Genomic DNA, 12,896 nt, shown 5'->3' with positions numbered 1-12,896 from the left:
GCTAATGACTTGTCTTGACAACTTTCCCTTCATCCGCTGCCTCTCTTCCCTGTTTCACCCCCACTCTTCTTTCTAGGGCTTCCTGGGAGCACTTCTGGTTTAAGGCACTTGTACCCCAATCCCTGTCCCAGGATGTGCTTCCTGGGTAATCTACAACTAAAATGCTCCCGGAAAGAAAGGAAGGAAGGAAGGAAGGAAAGGAAGGAAGGAAGGAAAGGAAGGAAGGAAGGAAAGGAAAGGAAAGGAAGGAAAGGAAAGGAAGAAAGAAAGACAAAGAAAGAGAAGAAAGAAAAGAAAGAAAAAGAAAGAAAGATATCAAAGCTGTAGGAATTCTCATAAAGGAAAGAAAGCCACTGGAGGTGATCTAAGCTAGAATTTAAACAATTTCTTTTTTCCTTCCCAAAAAGGCATTAAAAAAATAGGTTTCATGTCAATAAATGCCTAGAACAGTAAGTGCTCAAAATGTATAAATTGAATGAATGAATGTAAAGTATTTTAAAGTAGAGAAAGGCCTTGAATCCTCCCTTTCCCCCCGTATCTACCCCCGACCCTTAGGCGTTCAGGGAGGTAGAGCTATCCCTGTGTCCTGGTGTGGAACCCAGGACCCTGAGGCCCAGGGTGGGATAGGGGCTGGAGGCAGGGTTGCCCCTTGGGGCCCTGGTCTGGTCCTCCTTCTGTGAAGCCACCCCTCCCCCCAGTGTCCCTCGCCGCCCTGTTGGCCACTGACCTGTGATGGTGAGGATGCAGAGGAAGATAGCCACCAGCGCCTGGATGCTGACACCTGCCTGCGCCGCCATCTCCTCGCAGTAGGTGAACTCGCCGTGCTCGTTGCACTTGCAAATGGTCACGACCAGCGTGCTGGTGCCTGTGAGGCTTGGCCTCCCATTGTCTGAGATGAGCACAGGCAGGTGGTGGACCTTGGCACGCTCCCGGTCGAACTGCCCGTACTTGACGGTGATGTTGGCTGTGTTATCTGGAAACACCAGGGCTGCAGAGTCAGGTTCTGCTCGGCCTGCCTCCTCCATAAAAGCCTCCGCGACTGTGCCAGCCCACGTGCAGCCTGGGCTGCTTCTCTCTGCCTCATGTTTCAATCATTTGAGTGCGGGTCTGTTCCTCCAGAGAGGGGACACTTGGGGTAGCTGCTTGGACCTGGCCTCTGACAATGGCATGGCCAACATGTAAAATCCTTGCTTTCTGTTTCTGTGAGCAACTGATGTCTGACCCCCAACTCTTCCCTAACCCCGCTCCAATAACAGGCGGTTCTCTTTGGGCTCAGTGCATTATTTCAAGCTTTGGTGATGGGGAAAAAAAAAGTGTTTAAAAGTCTTTTAGCACTGGGCTGACTTCAAAGGCTGTTTCTCCTATTCCTGAAAATCCATTAGAAAGTGAAAACAATGCACATGTTCCCTGGGGCACCGAGGGTGTGATGACATAGGTAACTGAGGATTTCCTGGGCAGACTGCAACTGGGAATGTGCTTTGACCCAAATATTGGATCCCCCTCCCAGCTCCAATCAATGGTTCCATAGACCGAAGACTCCCCCAGAGAGCTTTTTAAACGTGCTGATTTTCAGAACCCTGCTCTTCCTTCTCCATATCCCTCCCCTCTGCCCCCATCTCCCCCTCCCACATTTCAGATTCAGTGGCTCTGGGCAGAGGCCAGATAGTTTGCCTTTTGTGGGCTCCTGGGAAGTTACAATGCTGGTGGTCAGAGGGTTTAGGGATTCACTGCTCCAGGATTTATTTAGTCCCACGGGATCAGCTCACTCAGGAAGCTGGCCAAAAGCAAAGAAGGCCATCTTTTACATTTCAGATGAAAGCTAATTACATTTTATTAAGTAACCGTGTCTATTATAGTTGAAAATAATAGCTATATGGTTGCTGATCCTTTATGAGAGAAATTAGAGTTTTCTCACTATACTCACTATCCTAACAGGACATTCATGCTGTAAGTGAATCTGGCATCAACAGGCTTGCCTCCTGGTTGTACATGGGGTGCCTTTGGGGTGGCACTTAAACTTTCTATCCCAATACAGACCGCCTCTGAGGTGGGATGGAGGTGAACATGGGGTGGGGGGAGTGGCGTGATGGATAATTTTGCCACATTATTTACTATTACAGACAGCTGAGCATTTGAATGGTCTGTCATTGACTGCCAGCACATCATGGCCAGTTTTCCAGTCCCACAGGAAGGAGACTCCTTAAAGATGGGTATGTGGCTGATCCCCTGGGTCCGCCTCACACTCTCAGGGCCCCTGACCTTCCTCACAGGTGGCAGTGGCTATTCTGAACAGGGATCCTCATCCTCCACAGTTTTGCCGATCAGGGATAGTCAGGAATTCCACCCCGCACTGGGTGGAAGGATTGCTCTGTTCAGACCCAAGAGGGATTTTCTCTGTTTTTCTCAGGAATCTGCTGAAGCTGTGGAAGCCTGTCTGCTTTTGGCTAGAGTTCAATCAACTCAGCATCATCACCACTCTTGTAAGCACATGCTCATCAGAAGCTCTGATCGGCCAATACTACTGACATCACAGACTCTGGGCTGTGAGGAGTGCACCAGATGCTGTCCTGGGGCCACCTGGTGGTAAGTAGTCCTCATAGCTGAATTAAGACAAAGTTCACTGTATTCTTGGCATTTTGGATTTCACATTTCCAATTTAGACTCTTTGGTAGTGACCTCAAAATTCATAGAGGATTTGCACTTGTGCTGAGCATTAGAGATCCAGTGTGGAAAGGAATCCCTTGGCTCATTAGTGAATTGAGCGACTGTCTGCACCCTGTACCTATTCTATATTCCTTGCTGACCTGAGCATCTTCTGGGGAGTATGGACTTGGCAATTTGGCCAGGGTAGCTCTGACCATGGCACAGACTGGGAAGGAGTTGTACAAAATATACCATAAGTTGAAGACCCCAGTCAGGATAGGCCCTCAGTTTGTTGGCTTGGTCTTTGACGCTGGGGCTTCAAGACTCAAATAACCCCGCCCCGCCCCAGGCTGACTACTATGATGCATACCGTGATTATCTGTGAGGGTGAAGTTGCTGTCCTCAGTGCCCAGGGAGAATCTGAACTTCACATCTCGTGGTGTTACGTCCTTGTCTATTGCCGAGATTTGCACGACCAGCTGGTGTATGGAAAATGGAGAATCAGGGATGGCGTTGGGGTGGCTGGGGGTTTCGTGGTGGTGACTCTGGGTTCAGACCTGACCACAGCTGCATCTCACCTGCAACACTAACCTAAATGATCTCGTGAAGCTGCTCTTTGGACTACCCTCCTCACTGGTCTACTCTCCATACGTTCCCTCTGAGCCTCAGTTTCTCTATCGGTAAAGTGAGGATAATAGCACCTTTCCTGATGGCTGTTGGGCAGTTACATTAAGCTCAGTGAAATGCCAGCTGACTGTGGGTGGGAGGTGCTGCCTCTAAGCCTGTCCTCAGGGGGCGTGCTCCACCCTCCCACCTGAGCCAGACTCACCTTGCCCTGGGCAGCGTTCTCACACACTTTGGGTTCATAGGGCTGGGCGAACTCTGGAGGGTTGTCGTTCTCGTCCATAATTTCGATGTAGACTTGCACAATGGATTCTTTGCCTGTGGGGTACCCTGCGGGGGGTGGGGGAAGGGCTTGTGATTCCAGCCCCACGGGTAGAAGGTATGTGGATGGGGAATCCTAGAGGGGTACCCTTTTTGCAGGACGGGGGTGGTGGTGGTGGTGGCTAGGGATCTCTGGAAGAGAGGCCAGAGATAGCATTCTGGATGAAAAGGGTGGAGGAGGAAGGGAGGGGGGCATCAAGCTTCATGCACAGGGATGTTTACTCAACAGTTGCTGTGGGAATCAAAAAGTGAAATGAGGGATCCCTGGGTGGCGCAGCGGTTTGGCGCCTGCCTTTGGCCCAGGGCGCGATCCTGGAGACTCGGGATCGAATCCCACATCGGGCTCCCGGTGCATGGAGCCTGCTTCTCCCTCTGCCTGTGTCTCTGCCTCTCTCTCTCTCTCTCTCTCTGTGACTATCATAAGTAAATAAATAAAAATTAAAAAAAAAAAAAAAAAAAAGTGAAATGATGTGAGCAAATTAAAGAAGGTTTTAATTAAATTATCAAATTGATCCAATAGTTTAATTAATTTAAATAAATGTAATCTGTTTAAGTAAATAAAATTAATTAATTACAAATTAACTAAAAGGTAAACTAAGTGAGATGGGGTTAACAAATTAAACCACTTTAAAAGAATGGAATGTGTGGCTGTTTACAATGTGTATGTAAAGTACATTTAAAAGATGTAATTAAAAATATTTAAAAAAATTATTTATTCATGAGAGACACAGAGAGAGCCAGAGACACAGGCAGAGGGAGAAGCAGCCCCCCCGCCCTGCCCCCCACCCCGGGGAGCCTGATGCAGGACCCCAGGATCATGACCTGAGCTGAAGGCAGATGCTCAATCACTGAGCCACCCAGGCACCCCCAAAAAAGGTTTTTGTACCATGAGACAATGGTTCTGGAATAAGGTTAAGTAAAAATGCAGGATATGATTTTTATATAAATATTATGATCTCACTTATATAAAAATACATATTAAAAAAAGAGACCAGAGAAAGTATACTAAAGTGCTAACAGTAATTATCTCTGTGTGGTGGGATTATGAGGGGATGATTTTCTTCTCTTTTTCTGTATTTTCTCTCATATTTAAAAACGCACAACTATTTTAAGTTTTAAAAATTGTGTGAATGAGGTTAGATGGGGAAGAAAGGGGCAAAGACTGATCTGGAAAACATGCGGGAGCCGATTGAAATTGGGGCTTAGCTGCCATGCGGGGCAATGACTAAGTCTGGGAGATGCAGCAGGAATAAGGGGCCCTCTAGGGTAGCACCATTCCAGCCTTAGTCAAGTCACCTGCCCCTCTGGGCCCTGGTGCTCTCCAAGGTAAGGTGGGAATATTAATCCATCTCTGGGAGGGCAACTGCGATTTTTCTCATGTTAAGTTTTGTAAGGGTACAGAAACTCCAATACTTGACTTTTCCTCTGGCAAAAGTTAGACTAAGTTGGAGAACCTAATCATTTTGAAGTTGAAAGCTGCTTCAGCTTGATTGACATACAAATCCTCTCCCTCTCTTCCCCACAAACAGCCTTTTCTAAACATCCATGATCATAAGAATCGTGTGGTACTTTTTTGATGTACATTTCTTGGCCCCTTTCTGAATCACTGGACCAGAACCTCCAGGGAAGCTCTATGTTTAAAAGGTGCCTTAGATGATTCTCACCACAGGGACATCCAGCAGGCTGTATTATGACAGTGGTTCTTAAAGTATAATGTGCATGAGGTTCTGATTTGGTCTGGGGGTAGCCCAAGAGTCTACCCTCCCAACAAGGTCTCAAGTGATATGGATGCTGCTGGTCCATCCATACTCTTGGGGATGGAGGCTCTATAGTATTCTAGCCAAGTGGTACTTCAGCAGGAGTTTAAATACCTCTAAGATAGAGATGACAGATTATGCCTATTTTGAACGAATGAGGGAAAGGAGAAAAGCCCAGGTTCCCTGGCATGTGGGGCCACTCACCACTAGAATCCAGTTCTTTAGCCTCCACTGTCAGGTTATACCAAGGGTAGATTTCTCTGTCCAGTTCTTTCTCATTGTAGATGTTCCCTTGCTTGGTTATTCGGAAGAACTGGCCCTTGTCACTGGTCTTGCGGATGGAATATCTGCCAGGGGAGAGAAATTCATGGCCTCCCATTATTCTTTCCTGAGTGTAGACTCCTCAGTGTGACTAATGAGGCCCTTCAGAATCTATGGCTTGCAGCCCCTCCATCCTCCTCTCTCTGCTATCATGTTCTAGCACCTGGAGGGATTCAGAGTGGTGAGACAATCCCTTCAATGTTAGCAATGCTGCCCTGGCTGGGCTGAAGATGGTACCTTGAGACTCCCTCAGGAACACTTTGAGAGCTGAGGCAGGTGGCACTATAATCTAGTACAACAGAGCTGAGGTTGGTTTTTGTGATTAATGAAGAGATATATGGGGAACAGCCAGGAAGAAATAAAAAAGTAGCTGGAATAGATAGGAAATGATTAAAAAGAAATGAAATTTATGAAGTAAAAATTTGAAATGTTCCAGAAATCAAGAAAAAGATATGAAGAAATGAGAGATGAATATATATGAAATATATGATATGTAATATATAATATATATATTTACTACTATTGAAGAAAACTCCAGAACCAATAGAAGAGAAGAAATAACAAAAGATATACTAAAGGAAAACTTTCCTGATCTTAAGAAAGCCTCTAGTCTACAGATTAAAAGAGGTCATTAATATCAAGTATAATTTTCAAAAGAGATAAATGTTTACATATATCCTCATGACACTTGAATTTCAAGGCTATGTGAGGCAACTGAACAGAATCCAGACAGAAAAATATGTTCTTGTGAAGAAAATCAGACTTACCCCAAATGTCCCCACAAAATTAAATGCTAGAAAAATTTGAAAGTAGGTGTCTACAGTCTGAGGATACTCTGAGGATTATGGGAGCACATGTGGTGTTACTAGCATAAGAAGGCAGAGGAACTAAGGTGTTTGTATATTTTGTATATTTATATTTGTATAAATATATTTTATATTTGTGTTTGTATATTTATACAAGAACTCAGGAAATATATCACCCATAGAGATGGGTCCCAAAAATATTTTATGAAAACTTAACTTCATATGACTCAGAAATGTCACAATATAAAGAAAAAGCCTGCTTTGACAGGAATTAAAATGAAACATTTGATTTCTTTATCATGCATAGGAAAGCAATTGTGTGTATGTGTGTGATATTTTAAAGTAGAAAATGACCAGGAAGACATTTTTAATTTTATAGATAGAAGAGAGTTTCACCGGTAGAAGAAGTTTATATTCCATCCAAATATCCAGGAGAAAAAGAAAAGAAAAGAAAAGACTCTATAGCAAATATGATGGAAAAAAACCCCATTAAGTTTGAGAAATGAGAAATGTACAAGACAAAAAAGTAAGCTCAAACATATCACTTATGATGACAAATATAAATAGGTTAAACCCAAAGCATCTCAGTGTAGATTAAAAAGCAAAACCAATTACACTCTATTTTCGAGAGACAACTTAATGCCAAGTAAAAAGCAGAAGTTCGAAAAGTTGAAAGTACAAGTTGGAAAACTCCTATCAGGAAAAGACAAATGATATGAAAAGAGGACCAGCAAACTTAACATTAGGCAATGTGAGGGCAAAGTATTTAGCAGAACAAATTGGGTAATTTCATAGGGATAAAAGTAACAAGTCATAATGAAAGTAAAATAGTTATGAACCTTTGTAAATAGAGATATTAAAATATGTAAAGCAAAATCTTAGGTATTTTAGAAAAAATGAACACAAACACAGTTGTGTTATATCACAGAACAAGTAAAAGCAAAAACAAAAAATACCTAACTGGTGGTAAATGAAAAGAAAAAAAATCAAATCAATGTCTTAAGTAAATTCTTGGATCAATAAAGAAATAAAAAAATGGTCATTACAGACTACTTAGAATAGACTGGCCACAAAAACTGTAGTAGTCCCAAAACTTGTGTGATGTGGCCCAAATTTCTATTTTTGGGGGCATGTTTTTTTGACCTTAATAAAAAGACCTGTTGTCATAGTAATATTAATTCTCTCTAAATTGATATGATTTTCATTAGAATTCTAATGACTTCTATACAATCTCATTTTGGATAGAAGTGGGTGATGAAGTGGACATGGTGTGATCCAAAAAATTGTGAAATTAAAAAAAACAGATAAAAGAATTTTATAGTTTGTATGAGAGAGCGAATATTAAAAACACAAAAAGCTACAGAAAGTAAAAAAGTAAGGTAGAAACTTGGCTTATATCTACTAAGTTTTTTTTTTATATTTTATTTTTATTTATTTATGATAGTCACAGAGAGAGAGAGAGAGAGAGAGGCAGAGACACAGGCAGAGGGAGAAGCAGGCTCCATGCACCGGGAGCCCGACGTGGGATTCGATCCCGGGTCTCCAGGATCGTGCCCTGGGCCAAAGGCAGGCGCCAAACCGCTGCGCCACCCAGGGATCCCTCTACTAAGTTTTAATATGAAGCTGCTGCAGTAAAACTGAATGGCTTTGCCACAGAATAGTAGACAGAAGAGGATTCAGAATTAGATTCTGGTTATTTGTATTATATCATATTATATTATATTATATTATATTATATTAATTATAATTACTTGAATCTATTTTATTATCTATCTATAAAACAAAGGTAGGAAAATGTTGACTTATTTAATAAGTGGTGCTAACACAATCAGCTACCCCTCTGGAATAAAATGAGATTGGATTGAAGTCAAATATTGTATGGCTCTAGAATGTATGAGTTAGAACTATAGTTTTGGTCCCAGAGGCTCAGAGTCTAGTGGAGATAGCCTAGCTGGTGATGAAGTGGGCATGGTATGATCCAAAAAATTGTGAAAGTAATCAAAACCCCGAAACAGAGAGGCAGACAGACAACAAACCCACCATAAATGTACGGAGATATTTCTGTAGTCATGAAACAACCACCTCAAACCGTGAACATCAGTTACCCGAGAGTAGGGGTTACTGATGTTTTCTTTGTAGACCTTTGTGTCATTTCACTGTGTGAACTGACTACTTTTTTCCTTTTGTGGTCTTGGGAAGGCAAATTTAGTAAAACACGTTTTGTAAAATGGTTTCACGTCTGTCCTCTAGTTGGTTACCCTCTTGACCGTCAGATCTCTCAAGATGGACCTGTGGGAGCCAGGTCCAAAGAATCGCCACTCCAAGGTAGAGCAGCCCCTGGCCAGCTCTGATGGCCAGGACTGTGCGGGTTAGGGGTGCCTGGGCAAGACAGGATCCCACGTGGCTGCTCGGGTCGGTGGAAGAGCTCAGGCTTCTAGTCCTGCCTCAGCCATGTCCCGTGTATGTGCCAGGAGAAGCCACTTTCCCCGTTGAGTCCTGGAGTCAGGACGTTAAGAACCTCAGTGCGAGGATCCTCATGATCAGCACCACCCTTCCACCCTCCACCCCTTACCCAATGCTCCGACGAGCTGCATCGGGGTCTGTGGCCAGCACCGAGCCAATCAGAGGTTTCTTCTGGTTCTCCCGCAGCTGGAAGTGGTAGAAGGGCTGGTGGAAGTTGGGGGGCTCGTCCACATCTGTGACGTTGATGATGACGCGGGCTGTTTTTTGGATGGAGACACTGCTCAGGTAGTGGAGGTTGATGGTGGGGTCTGTGGCCTCGATGGTGAAGACGTACTGCTTAATGTATTCATAGTCCAGGGGCTGTGGAAGGGGAAAGCACGGGAGCACCTGCTCTGAGCCACGCATGTGAGGTGTGATCTTCACAGCTACCCTACACGTTTGCCCTGGATGACACCCATTTTATGGATGGGGGCCTGTGGCCTGAAGAAGTGATGTTTCCAGGCTCATCAGGAGAGGGGCTGGGGCGGGCTGGCTGTCTTTGGCTGCTCCCCTACTGCATCTCAGCAGCCTCATGGCGACCCCTCTGACCCTAACTCTGTGACTGGCCCTGCTCCAAGTATTGAGGACACACAGTGAGTCTTCCCCACTCACCACGAGCTTCGATGCTGTGGAGGCCACGTGACTCCCCTGGCTGTTTCCAGTCCCCAGTGCAGGGCTGGATCAGGGACAGCAGTAGGAAAGTTCTGCTGGAGGATTGACCTGGCTCAGGCACAGGGGTTCTAGAATGTCCCATTTGAGATGGGTCATCCTGGCCCAGGTACCCCAGTCTTCAGCATGGCCATTCTAGAGGTATTTGGTGTCCCTTCCTTCCTCTTCCGGATTCAGTTGGTCTGATTGCTCTGTCTGTCCACAGTAGGCACTGCCAGTGGCCACCCACCTCCCCCAGCATGCACTGTTCCCTCCCTAGCTATGGCTCTGTGCTGCAGGTGCCTATAACACTTCCAGGGCTCTGGTTTGGCAGGTGCCCAGGGCTGGCCAGAAAGTACAAGAGTGAATGCCTCCTGGGGCCCTCAATCAACCCCACAGCTCACTCTCCCCCAGCTCCTGCAACCCTGAGGACTATCCCACCCTATTCTCCAGATGTCCCCAGTGGACTGTGCCCACTTGCCTGAAGCGATAATCTGATGTTAAGGTTTCATGTGGTACTACTCCTGGGGCATCTGGGATCACTTCCTAAGTAAATTATTGACACCCAGCTCCTTGCCTTAAGGTCTGCTTCTGGGGTAACCAGTCTCAGGCACTGATCCTTCTCTCCTGGCTCCCCTTTCCAACTCCAGGGTCAAAAGCTCCTAAAGCACATGGCCAGCTCTGAGCTGACTCATAACGTGTACCTTTGATGGCCTCTGACCTTGGAGCCCCTGGGTGAGTCCTGGTGATGCAGGGAGCCCCAAACTTTACATCTGATGTCATTGCTGCTTGTCTACAAACCTTCATGGGCTTGATGATGCCCTCGTTGTGTTTGGGGTCCGTCTCGATGGTGAAGGTGTCCCTGTATTCACCCTGCACGATGCTGTACTTGGTCATCCGATTCTGGGGCTCATCTGAATCCTCAACGAACAGAGAGCCCAAGGAGCTGCCCACACGGATGTCTTCAGGCACGGCAAATATGTACTTGGCTGATGTAGATAGAGTGGCCCCCAGGGCATTGGGTTAATGAGACAGGCAAGGGGGTTATCCCTTATACTATCCCAATACATTTTTATACAGGAAAGGGGCACAATAAAATAATAATAATGATAATAGTAATACTACCATTGGAATTCGGGGTCCCAAGGCAAAGAGGTTCTGCTCTATCTATCCTTCCATCCATCCATCCATTTAACAGATAGTAATTGAGCACCTACTGTATGCTAGGTACTTTGCTAGGGGACCTGCCATTTGACAAGAGAGACAAGTCCTACCCTTAGGGAGCTTCTGTCCTGTACAGTGAGGCCACTTCAGGCTATCCTTGGGATGGCCAAGCCTCTGTTACACCTCAGCATTGGAGGGTATAAGTGATGAACTGTCTGACTTTCCTCCCCAGCTCTAACCCAGGCAGGGGAAAATCTCTTATCAGACATTTTTTGAGGGGAGACAATCAGTGTGGGTGGGCTCCAGGCCCAGACTTGGCTCTGGATATGGAAATTTGCCATACTCCTGCCCACCAGCTTATGGGGATTTTCTAGCTAGGGCTTGGATTTTTCCTAGCCCATAGAAACTGGGTGAAACTGTTCCTATCTGATAGTGGAACAGCAGGGAGTGTGATTTCCCTGTGGCCCGTGAGGTCACTGTGGCAGGTGGCATTTGGACAGCCTTAGGAATGTGTGCAGGGATGGGGAGGAACCTCTTTCTGCACCAAAATGACTTTACTGGGCCTGAGGCCCACCTTGGGGTCAAGGGAGAGAGAGAGGGCTCTGGGCTTCTTCACAGGATTCCCCAGGTCACTGAGTTTGGATTATCACCACCCCCACACCCCCGCCACCCAAGGCCCTGGGGTAGAGCTCACTCTGGGTGAAGGTGGGGAAATTGTCATTGATGTCCTGCAGGTTGACCAGTACTGTGGCTGTGCCTGACTCCCCACGGAGGCCCTGGGCATCTCGTGCTTCCACCACGATCTCATACTTGGCTTGTGTCTCTCGGTCCAAGTTTTTGGTTGTCGTGAAAATGAGGCCTGCAAAAAGTGTCCCAGCAGGAGCCACGTTACTTGGAGGGCTTTAAGAAAACACTGGTGCCCAAGCCTTATCCAGAGAGCACCCCGTGACTTAAAAGCTCCCCAGGTGATTCCACTATGCAGCCAAGGTTGAGAACCGCTGGCCAACCACCTCCTGCCTTCACACTCTGCTCTGCTAGACTGAAGCTGCACAAACGGTGTGGTCCGATACTGGTCCCAGCTGCCTGGAGCATGGTGTTGAGAAAGAGTGTGAGGCCACGGCTAGGCTTAGTGTGGAAAGAGTGCTATGATGGAGTAGTGATACCTGCCTTGGCACGTCATCGGTTGTGGTGGTATCTGAGCTGTGTACTTGCCATCCTTCCGAAAGACAGTGTGCCCCAGGCCTGACCGCCTGGACTTTTGTCTTACTTCCCAAACTCAGTCCTTACAGTTTTTAAAGTTACACTGAGTGGATACGTGCTATGGGCCACATATTCTCTATACGTTATTCAATTCAAACTGCACAGCTGCCATGCAAAGTAAATATACATTTTCAAATCTTCAGGATGAGGGAACTAAGGCTCCCAGGGGTTAGTTGACTCGCCTAAGGTCTTTAGAGGGGGCGTGTAGCAGAACTGCTTTTGGAAGCCCGATCTGTGTGACTCTACACCCACAGCTGCTGACCAGCATTCTCTTCTGCTTCTTGTGTCACTGCTCAGGTCTTGATTTTGTTTCCTGGGCTGGAGTCCTTATTTCAGCAGCTGTCTGCTTCCTTCTGCCCTCACCAGTCACCCTGTCTTAACGTGCATCAAGGAACCGTTTCCACAGGATGGTGTGGTTGGGTGGTAGGTGACACCTGTCAGACTGACTTGCCTCAGCTTCTGCAATCTAGAGTATCCCCCTCTACCCTGCTCCAAGCCAGCGCCTGCCCCAGAGGGTTAGTAACACAGACCAGAATTATCAATAGCAAAATATTCTTCTCCCTTCAGGAGCTGGTACATGACAGAGGCGTGGTCTGCCACAGTGGGATCATCTGCATCAACTGCTGTCACGCGGATGACTGAGGTCCCTGAGGAAAGAGAATCCAGGGGTTACTGCCTTGTGACTGCTGGCCCCTTTCCCCATTCCCGGATCAGGATAGATAGGGCCCAGGCTGTTCCCTTAACCCATTTCCCTTAGGTCCTGGAGGAAAAAAGACTGCTTTGTTTTCTGAGAAGCCTGCATAGGGGCAGAGTGCTGGCAGTGCTGGAGGGTCAACCTAGTCATCTTTGA

The 12,896-nt window shown here is 46.2% G+C and overlaps 1 protein-coding gene and 1 long non-coding RNA gene across 11 annotated transcripts in view; one reads left to right on the top strand and one right to left on the bottom strand.

Moving 5' to 3' along the window:
* Positions 1 to 12,896, top strand: part of LOC144306423 (uncharacterized) — a 141,152-nt gene that overhangs the window by 41,095 nt on the left and 87,161 nt on the right. For all 10 annotated transcript variants that reach the window (XR_013373556.1, XR_013373547.1, XR_013373554.1 and 7 more), the window contains one exon: positions 2,408 to 2,583. This is a non-coding gene — a long non-coding RNA (uncharacterized LOC144306423). The remainder of the gene's footprint in view (positions 1 to 2,407; positions 2,584 to 12,896) is intronic.
* The window catches only part of CDH5 (cadherin 5), a 33,787-nt gene that overhangs the window by 2,932 nt on the left and 17,959 nt on the right, over positions 1 to 12,896 (bottom strand). The window contains exons 4-11 of the mRNA XM_077885798.1: positions 12,577 to 12,693; positions 11,481 to 11,645; positions 10,424 to 10,611; positions 9,045 to 9,295; positions 5,550 to 5,692; positions 3,473 to 3,597; positions 3,014 to 3,122; positions 728 to 973 (exon numbers count right to left, since the gene is read on the bottom strand). Of these exons, the coding sequence (XP_077741924.1) occupies positions 728 to 973; positions 3,014 to 3,122; positions 3,473 to 3,597; positions 5,550 to 5,692; positions 9,045 to 9,295; positions 10,424 to 10,611; positions 11,481 to 11,645; positions 12,577 to 12,693 (1,344 nt within the window). The remainder of the gene's footprint in view (positions 1 to 727; positions 974 to 3,013; positions 3,123 to 3,472; positions 3,598 to 5,549; positions 5,693 to 9,044; positions 9,296 to 10,423; positions 10,612 to 11,480; positions 11,646 to 12,576; positions 12,694 to 12,896) is intronic.

The sequence above is a fragment of the Canis aureus genome, chromosome 3 (genome assembly GCF_053574225.1).
Source record: "Canis aureus isolate CA01 chromosome 3, VMU_Caureus_v.1.0, whole genome shotgun sequence".
In the NCBI taxonomy this organism is placed as follows: Eukaryota; Metazoa; Chordata; class Mammalia; order Carnivora; family Canidae; genus Canis; species Canis aureus.
The sequence above is the reverse complement of the archived record's forward strand: the minus strand, read 5'-3'. Positions and strand labels throughout refer to the sequence as shown.